Here is a 10,117-nt window from a genome sequence, read left to right as displayed (position 1 = left end):
GTGATTACTATTGCAATCCAAAGGGCAATGGAAAAAGGTGTGCCTTAGCTTTGAAGAAAAACTTAAAAAAGAGATCTTTATCATTTTCCCAAGACGTCCTTTTAAATCATCCATCTTAACAGTATCAGGACAATCTGGTGTTGCAGTCATCCCAGGGGCTTTGGAGTCACTTACTGCATGTAGCAGTGCTACAACTGTATGTACACAATATTTAGCTTGATGTAGGACCAGAAGTATTTTACATAAAGATAACTGATAGTACAAAGGATAAGGCCCTATGAAGTTAAAGAGCCAAGGAAAATTGAAGTACAGTAGTAATAGTAGGATTAATGGATAGAACTTTATTATTAGGATAGATAGAATTTATTTGACCCTTTGGAGAAATTTGGATTTATAGATAGATAGATAGATAGATAGATAGATAGATAGATAGATAGATAGATAGATAGATAGATAGATTAAAAAATCAAATAAAAATAGTAATAGTGGGATTAATCAATAGAACGTAATTATTTAAATAGAACTTAATTTGTCCTCAGGGAGAAATATGGAGTTTTACAAAAGATCTTTAGATAGATAGATAGATAGATAGATAGATAGATAGATAGATAGATAGATAGATAGATGTGAAAGGCACTATATAATATAGATAGATAAGAAAATATTTCCAATGGTTAAACCAGTTTAATCATTTAATCTGTGCATGAATATAACATTCCTACCATCTCTACACACTCCTGCTTGGTTTAAGCCAAACAATACATCTTCATGAGTAAGAGAGACAAATAAGTAAAAAAATTAATACATTTGGCAAAGCACTGTAAAAATGACATATTAGTAAATAAAAACAAACTCTCAAGCACTGAAATCTACAAAACAAATTAACTAATAAATTTAAAATTTACCAATATATTTTAGTACTAGGGTATTGTACCATGTTAGCCATTATGGATGTAGTGAGAAGTCAAGCAAAATGACACCTTTCATTGGCTAACTAAAAAGATTACAACATGCAAGCTTTTGAGGCAACTCAGGCTCATTCTTCAGGCAAGATATAATGATCACATCTTGCCTGAAGTGGGGTCTGAGTTCCATCGGAAACTTTGTCACACATGTGTGCCTAGGAGGCAGCTGAAGAGTCAAAAAGTAAGTGAAAGTATACGATACAAGGTGGATATGTGGTTGGAAACATGATTACATCTTGCATGTAGAAGGGGCCTGAGTTGCCTCGAAAGCTTGCATATAGTAATGTTTCCAATTAACCAATAAAAGGTCTCTTTTTGCTTAACTTCTCACCAATATTTTTTAAATTTTTACAAAAACAAACTTCACTTACTGTCTTACAGAAAGTCTGTAAATAAAAAGTAAAGTCACTGATTTTATTGGAAAGTGAACGTGCTGGCAAGGATAACGCAACAGATGTAGCTTAAATATTATTGAAAAGGGAGACAGCACCACAACATTAATAAGATAAGCTCATTGTTTCTCAAAAGTCTGCTGTTATACTAGAATCCTAAACTGTATATCTGGAGATAATATCCTTTGAGGCAATTAAAGAGAAAAGCCAAGCAAAATGACACCTTTTATTGGTTAACTAAAAAGATTACAATATACAAGCTTTCGAAGCAACTCAGGCCCTTTCTTTAGGCAAGATGTAAATGGCCTGAGTTGCCTCGAAAGCTTGCATATTGTAATCTTTTTAGTTAACCAATAAAAGGTGTCATTTTGCTTGGCTATTCTCTACATTTATAATGGCTAACATGGTACAACACCCTAGTACTGAAGCAATTAAACACATTTTCTCAAAGTAATTTATGGTTTGCTCCTTTAGTAATTTACACCTCTCTAAATAAGGATATTTGTTTTAATGGCCACAACAAACATTCTTCGTCTTTTTTCTGAAAGTGCAGGTTCAATCCTTACAATTTGAAGCTGGATGTTCCTCAGTTTGTAAAGTTTATATATACAAATCAGACGTGAGTGTTAGTAGGCTTTGCACCTTAGGAACCAAGTTACCTACCTACCTATTACTACCCAACTATTCCATAATATTTCAGTAATTATTTACTGCTCTGATGCTGATCTTTCTGATCATAAAATAGGCCATTACGATAGCAATTGATGAGAGGAAATTCATAATTAATTGCAGAATTTTGGTATTTGAGGGTTCCTCTAAATTTTCTCTTCCTCTTGTACGATTTGGCTCAAAAACTAATCAGAACATTGTCATGTTTAATTTTCGAGTTTGGTATTTTTCCATCCAGCCGTTTTAGCTGTAGACTATCCTCATGGAAATGTGACACAGATGGACACACACCCATCACGAAGATATTTTAACAAATCTAAAACTTTCACACCCCTCCCCACATATGATAGATTATGGTGGTGAAGAGAGTGAATCCAAAATGACAAAACAATTAGGCTGTCAGGGCACAGAGCAACAGTTAAGCCTCACTTGCTTTTTTGTTTAACTGCTAAATCAAATTTAGATTCGTGTATCTGCAAAAAGGAATTGCCTCATAATGCTCACTGCCACATTGTTAAAAACTTACAGAAATCTCACTTTTACCTTCTCCACAAAATCCACAAATTGGACCAGGCTGGGCACTCTATTGTTTCTTCATTTAACTGTCGCAGCACTCATAAATTAATTTCTTATAATTTCTTATGAGGCCATTAGTTGAACGTCTCCCTTCATATTTTAAAGATACTTACTAACCATGTTCTACAATTGTCCGACAGCTTCAGATTTCATAGTCCCTACTGCTTTATCTTTACCATTAACATCACCGTCTGCACATTGTTGTTCTGAACAATGAAGGCTTCATTGCTCTCCAACATCTTTGTCAGCTAAGTAGAAAAATGTTTCTTTTCCTTCTCCTTAGGCTTTTTGCTGGACCTGTGCAATGCATAAATCAATGACTTTATTGGTGCTGCCTGCAGAATCCAGCCTTGGAGAAATCCATTAATGATTTTTCTAGTTTTCACCCATCTCTCAGGTTTACAGTCAATTTTTCTACCACAACTCTACCATTCCTTGACATTAGTCTTTCTATTAGTTTCCTAGGACTTAAAAGATCTGCCTATTATAAGCCATCTGACTCACACTGTTTTCTTCTCTACAGCCCCTTCCATTCCTGGCACACTAAAAACACTCTATCTCTGTCAAAGTTCTTTAGACTTTCACTTCTGTAATGAATGAGGGGTTTCTTCATCAAAGGAGGCTACCTTTCTCATTTTGTGGACAAGGCTTCAATTAAGCTGGGAGTAGACCTCACAAGATCTACTTTCAAACAAACCCCAATAATGAAACCCACTTTCTGTTGGTCCTCTGATTCCATCCTAACACACTTATCTCTCCCACAGGTCATTAAACAAAATTTCCCCATTTTGCAGACTGATCCTTTCACAAGAGACTTTTTTTCCTAACGTTCCTTTGATCTCTCTCCATAAACCACGTCTCTTAAGTAAACTTCTTGTCCGTAGCTCACTTCACAGAGGAGAGCCATTTTTTGCTGTAATAGGAGCCGCTCTGCCAGCTGTAAACATTTTACCAACAATACCCTTGTATCTGATCTCTATGGTAAACAATTAAACATTAAACAATTTCCATTCTAAAATATCTTATTTAATATATTTGTACAGGAAATGTCCGGTTGTCTACATAAGTGAAACATGCATTTGACTACCTGAACGTTCATGGAGTATGTTTGGGCCACTAAGATCAACAGCCCAACAGCCTTACAGACCCTTTTCCACCTCTTGACCATAGTCACACTCATCTCTGTGTTTGTGTTCTTTCACAGAGCTTCAAAGACAATTTTCAAAGGAAAACACAAGGAGCCAAACTTATTCTCAGCCTGAGATAAAATATTTTTACAGGTCTTAATGACCAACTAATATTTTCATCTTTCCTTTATTTCATCTTTTGGCATCTTCTCTCACCTACTGTACTTTCACCCTTTCTCCTTTCTTCTGCCCTGGCTTTGTCCCATCTTTCCCTGCTGAATGAGTTACCTGCTCCTTCCTCTTTAATTACACAAAGAGGAAATGTGGTGTCTGTAACCTTCATTCTTTTACAATGTGGAAACACCTTTAATTTTCTTTTTTCCTTTTTTATTAATTTATTATTGTTCTGTGGTGGTCAAAAATCCTTTTAAGTCAGTGGGAAACCGATGTGTTATATTATTTGAAATTGGAAAAAATCAAATACTCAGTTAGAGGATCCATACAGACTTTTTTCAAAACATGGCAGGATCTAATCAGTAACATTTTTATAACAAGTTTATAAAGCACAGAGAATTTATTAATTTAGGTATGTTTACAAGCCTTAACTTTTATGCCATTTGGCTTGCTCTCTCTCTCAGGGTGGGGATCAATCTGTTCTTAACATAATTCTTTTTTTTGTAAAAACTTGATTGCTATGTATGGATTGCAATAAAATTAATAAAAATAAAAAAATCCTTTACACCCTATTCATAATTCACTGCTATCATTGACAATGGCCGCCTCCAGAATTCAATGATGAATCCCAGGAACAGGAGGAATTACAATTTGAGACTGACCAGACATTTTTATACTGATCATGGATCCAAAATGTTTATTTTCACTGGAAATTGTTAAAGCCTTTGGATTGGATTAAGCAGGTTTCATAATGTATGGATGGATGGACCCATTGTAGACATCACTTTTCTCATTCTCTTCTCCCTTGCCTGAGTGGTTTTAGTTTAATTTCTTGTAAAAAGTGTCCAGAGACATGGCTTACTGATCGTTTCAGTCATTAAGATCAAGGACCATACAAAGCTTATTGCAGAACATTCCAAATCACCTAATCATGGCCACATTGATCTCTCTGTGTTCATTCACCTTTTAAGGAAAAACAGACAGAGTTCAGCTCATTCTTAGATTTTAACTGCACAATTCCCCAAGAGTTTATGACTGACTAACCTTTTTACATTTTCCTTCATGATTTCTAATGGCTACTTCACACTTACTCATGTCTTTCACTCCTTTCATCTTCTTTGGCTTTGTTGCTTCTCTGTTTTTTTTCTTTTTACTCACGTACCCGATGAAGGTTACATTGTGTCTTCTACATTCTTTTCTATTATTTTCAATGAGGGAATAACCTTTACCTAAGTTTTCCATTTGGTGTAACATATTCATACATTACTATGTTATTATTTGTATTTATATTTTTATATTTAAAACAAACCCTGTTGGAAATCAAATTCATATATAACATGTATGTATGCTTCACACAGTGTTTCTCTATTCAGCAATGTAAGCTTTATTTTGGTTTAGCTATTATATTTGTAAATATGTACTGTGCTCTGGGTTTGTGGATAGATCTGCACTCATCAGAATACGCTGATCTGAATTAAATTCAAAAGCAGCACATCACTATGGACTTAATGCACTCAATATTTGCTTACAAGCTTTAATATCAATTTGTGCAGCACGAGCAAGCACAGTCTAAGATCCAGATGCACAGCTACAAAAAAGTACATGCAGATATTTTGTAAAACCACTATACTAAATACAATTTGATATAATTTCAATTTGATTAAAGCAGATGTACATCCAAAGAACTGCATTCCATCGTCTGAAAGTCATCTGCTACCTTCAGGTCTTATGAAATGAAACTGATTCAGCTTGACAATGTGCTTATGTTTGCATCTGCTGTCATTAGTAAATTGTTGCAAATTCATCTGTTTCTCTACAGCCATCAACCAACCCAAAAAATTATGTTTACTTAATAAAGGCAATAAATATAGTGACATACACTAGACCAATTTAATACAGTATATTGTGACCACACGGGTGCACCAGAGAGCCTCAAACCTCAGACATCATCACACAAACACAAGTCCTAGGGTCAAATAAGTGATTTATTTGCACAAATTATTCACAATTGTCTTCCAATGCACACACAATGCCTCTCTTTGTCTTTTCCTCTCCCCCACACCTCCAGGCGAGCATTGTCCTCCCTCCTCCCTACCCCAACTCGCCCAACTCGTTTTATCTTGGACCTGGAAGTACTTCCAGTGCCAGAGGATAGCCCAATGGAAGCACTTCTGGGTAAGCTGTAAGTCCCAAAGACAACGGAGCACAGCTCCTAATAGCACCCCCACAGGGCTGCTCTACAGCACTACAATTCCCAGCATGCCCTGCGGGAGTCCATTGATGTACTTGCCTCCAGGGATGCTGAAATCTAGCGGTTTGGGAGAATGTGTAACAATCCAGCTCCCTCAGTCCTTCTTTTAAGCTGGCCTCACGGTTGGGTAATGTTCCTCCATCAGTTCCTGCTGGGATGCCATTGTACCCATTCTTCATATGGCATCCTTATGCAGGCAGGGGACTTCTTGCTTCTTTTCATGTCTGTTTGTCACCTGGGCCAGTCCCTGCCTGCCATCCATTATAATATACAATCCTTCAATCAACACCATAAACATATCTACTATGATAACATCAAGTGGTGAAAATCAGGCTACTACATCCAGTAAGTAGATGCCCAGGCATTCTGTGTGTGCATGTCACCTGCTGTCCTGTTGAGATTGAAAGCACTCTTAGCAACACTTAAACTTCATAAACTTTCACAGATCCTCTCTCAAAGTCACTCAATCTAAAAGTAGCTCTCTGAGTCATAATTACAAGTTAAAAGCACATTCCAGAGAAAACAGATGGAATCTGAAATCAAATCTGTGAAGGTGACAGTAGTGTGCGTGCTAATGATGGAGCCAGCTATTGTACTTCTGTGATCACGACTATTAAACAATGTACTCTTCTGCCAGTTCATCCAGCTCTCTGACAATACAGCCTGAAGTGCAGGCTTCCATCAGCCAATTTCTGCAAAGATCCATTGTCTCAACAAAACAGAAAATGACAGATGAGTGGCTACCATAAGAGGATGCTCTTCACCTCCTAATACTTAGAGTAGAAAACAAGGGATATACATAATTCATTATGCAAATTGATGATATATTCTGCCAAAAAATAAACCATCTCTAAAGCAGTAATTCTTCAGCAGGGACTATACTACAGAAAGAGTTTAGAAACACATTAGTAGTTTGTCTTACAAGACATATCTGAAGCTAAGGGGTTACCATCAGCTTCACGTGGGGGTTATGGAATTTCAAAAGTTTATTAAAATGATCAAGATTAAGTGGCACTTATGCAGGTCAAAGTGGGCATTGCCCATTCTGCTTGCCTTTACTGGCACACCAGACATGTTAAGAAAGCTGATTTAACAGAGGTGCAGGAAGGTATGTGGAACTAGATCTGAAGTTTTTGTGATGTATTGTCCTCAGAACTACCAAAGAAGTCATTCATATTGGGCTATGTATGTCCTGACTGGTCCACAGCAATTCAAAAAATGTAACTATTATAAAGATTCACTATGTGCTTTTCAGGAAGGTGACCCAATAGATTTTGTATCAGATGTGGATATCATATGTTATTCTTGAACCTATGCAGAGCTTACATATTTTAAAATTCAGGGTGGTATATACAATTTATTTTGTGTATGAGGAAGTGTAATTGAAGAATTTGGTTAAGGTTTTTGCATCAGAGTTCATAAGCGACAGTGGTCTAAAATGATTGCATTCGCTCTAGGGTTTTGAGTGACAGTTTAATTCAGCGTTTCAAACAAAGCAGCTGATAATTTGCTAAAAAAGTCAATAAGAACTAGCTTAGAACTTCCTTGAGTTCTTCTATTGCAACCAGATGCAAAACTTCCCCTGTGTGTAGAATGGAGAATTCAGGGACTCTTTAACTAAAGCACAGAGGCTAAGGCTTGCTGGTTTTGGCCTTAAGAGACGTAATAATCAGGCTGACATAATGTATGGGCATAATGGATACTGGCCAGGGGCCCCAGGAACATAGGGGCCCACAATATTTCTGATGCCTATGCATGTTTCAGTTTTGCAATCAAATCAGGGGCCCAAAAGCATTACTTTGCATGGGTGTCTATGATGGTGGTAAGATGGCTCTGGTAATAATAGGCCCTGTTGCATCTGAACAGACATTTCATGTACAACAATATACAGTGGAACCCCGGTTCACGAGCAGCTCGGTATATGAGTAATTCGGTTTACGAGCCACGATCCGAGCAAAATTTCTGCCCGGTTTACGAGGCATGCCCGTTTTATGAGACGAGCTCCAATACGTCACCGCTAGTTTCCGCTTCGTCTTTCTTACCCGGAAACCTCTACCCCTTCTACCCAGAGCCATATCATACATATTGGGCATTAACCATGTCTTCAAAGAAGGTAGGAAGTGGAAAGGACAGCAGCAAGAAGAAAAGGATGCTGTCAGTCGAGTTGAAGCAGGAAATTATAGAAAAGCATGAGAGAGGTGTGCGTGTGATGGAACTCGCCAAAATTTACGACCGCAGTACGTCCACGATATGCACAATACTAAAGCAACAGGAGACCATTAAGAGTGTAAAAGTAGCAAAAGGCATGACCGTAATTACACAGCAAAGGTCGGCTATCCACGAAGAAATGGAAACCTGCTGTTATTGTGGATAAAAGAGAAAGAGTTGGCAGGAGATACGCTTACTGAAACAGTCATAAGCGAGAAAGCTCGCATCATTTACAATGACCTGAAGCAGAAAGAACCATCCACATCTACGGATGTAGTAGAACCAGAATTCAAGGCTAGTAATGGATGGTTCGACAGATTTAAGAAGCGATCAGGCATTCACTCTGTCGTAAGACATGGCAAGGCAGCAAGTGCAGAACAGAAGGCAGCTGGCGAGTTCATTACACGTTTTGCGCAGCTCATCGAGGCAGAATGTTACATCCCCCAGAAAGTTTTTCATTGCAACGAGACAGGACTTTTTTGGAAGAAAATGTCCCGTAGGACGTACATCACAGCAGAGGAGAAGAAGATGCCAGGACATAAGCCGATGAAGGACCGCCTCACCCTTGCATTGTGTGCAAATGCTAGCGGTGACTTTAAAGTGAAGCCACTGCTAGTCTATCATTCAGAGAATCCTCGAGCCTTTAAGACTCACAGGATTCTTAAAGAAAAACTGCACGTGATGTGGCGTGCCAATCCAAAGGCATGGGTTACGCGGCAGTTCTTCATCGACTTGGTAAATCTCTGCTTTGGACCTGCGGTGAAGAAGTATCTTCAAGAAAACAAACTGCTTCTGCAAGCATTACTCGTCCTCGACAATGCTCCAGCCCACCCGCCCAGTCTCCAAGACAACATCCGGGAAGAATATCAATTCTTAAAAGTCCTCTACCTCCCACCCAACACGACTTCAGTCCTGCAACTGATGGATCAGCAGGTCATTTCCAATTTCAAAAAGCTCTACACGAAGCATCTGTTCAAACGATGCTTCGATGTGACAGAAAATACGGAGCTAACACTCCGAGAGTTCTGGAAAGAACATTTTAACATCATGCAATGCCTACGCATGATTGACCTGGCGTGGAAAGAAGTGACCAGAAGAACACTGAATTCTGCATGGAAGAAGTTATGGCCTGATGCGGTTGCAGCGAGGGATTTTGAAGGATTTGGTCTTGATACTGAGACCAAGACCAACGTGCCTGACGTAGATCCAGTGCATGAAATCGTGTCCCTCGGCAAGTCGATGGGTCTGCAGGGTGACGAGGGTGATATCAATGAGCTTGTCGAGGAACATGAGGAGGAACTCTCAACACAGGAGCTGCTTGAGCTGCAGGACATGCAACGTATGGAGGCTCTGCAAGAGATCAGTGGTAGTAAGGAGGAGGTCGAGACAGAGGAAATTTCGACAAGTGAAATTAAAGAAGTGCTGGGAATGTGGGAGAAGGTTGCAAGTTTCATTGAAAAGAAACATCCAGAAAAAATGGCAACTAGTCGTTCTGCAGCAAATTTTGATGACAGCTGCTTGGCTCACTTCCGTTAGCTTTTAAAAAGCAGGCAAAAGCAAACGGCGTTGCATACGTATCTTTATACTAAAACTGAAACTGCTATAAGTGAAGGTGCCGAAAGTGCAGCCAAAAAGGCAAAAACAGATGATTAGCGTAAAAAAAAATCATACGTATGTAATGTTAAGTGTTAGGCTAAGTTTAAAGTTAAGAACGTTTATTTTTTTTACAATTCATGTACGTATGTACAGTTAAGA

At 38.3% G+C, this 10,117-nt stretch overlaps 1 protein-coding gene across 1 annotated transcript; it reads left to right on the top strand.

Moving 5' to 3' along the window:
• The first annotated feature begins 8,252 nt into the window (after positions 1-8,252).
• LOC120514308 (tigger transposable element-derived protein 1-like) lies at positions 8,253-9,898 on the top strand. Its single transcript, XM_039734635.1, has 2 exons — positions 8,253-8,391; positions 8,478-9,898. The coding sequence occupies exons 1-2, from the start codon at positions 8,253-8,255 to the stop codon at positions 9,896-9,898; spliced, it is 1,560 nt and encodes a 519-aa protein (XP_039590569.1).
• Positions 9,899-10,117: the final 219 nt, after the last annotated feature.

This window comes from Polypterus senegalus, chromosome 14 (assembly GCF_016835505.1).
Source record: "Polypterus senegalus isolate Bchr_013 chromosome 14, ASM1683550v1, whole genome shotgun sequence".
In the NCBI taxonomy this organism is placed as follows: Eukaryota; Metazoa; Chordata; class Cladistia; order Polypteriformes; family Polypteridae; genus Polypterus; species Polypterus senegalus.
The sequence above is the reverse complement of the archived record's forward strand: the minus strand, read 5'-3'. Positions and strand labels throughout refer to the sequence as shown.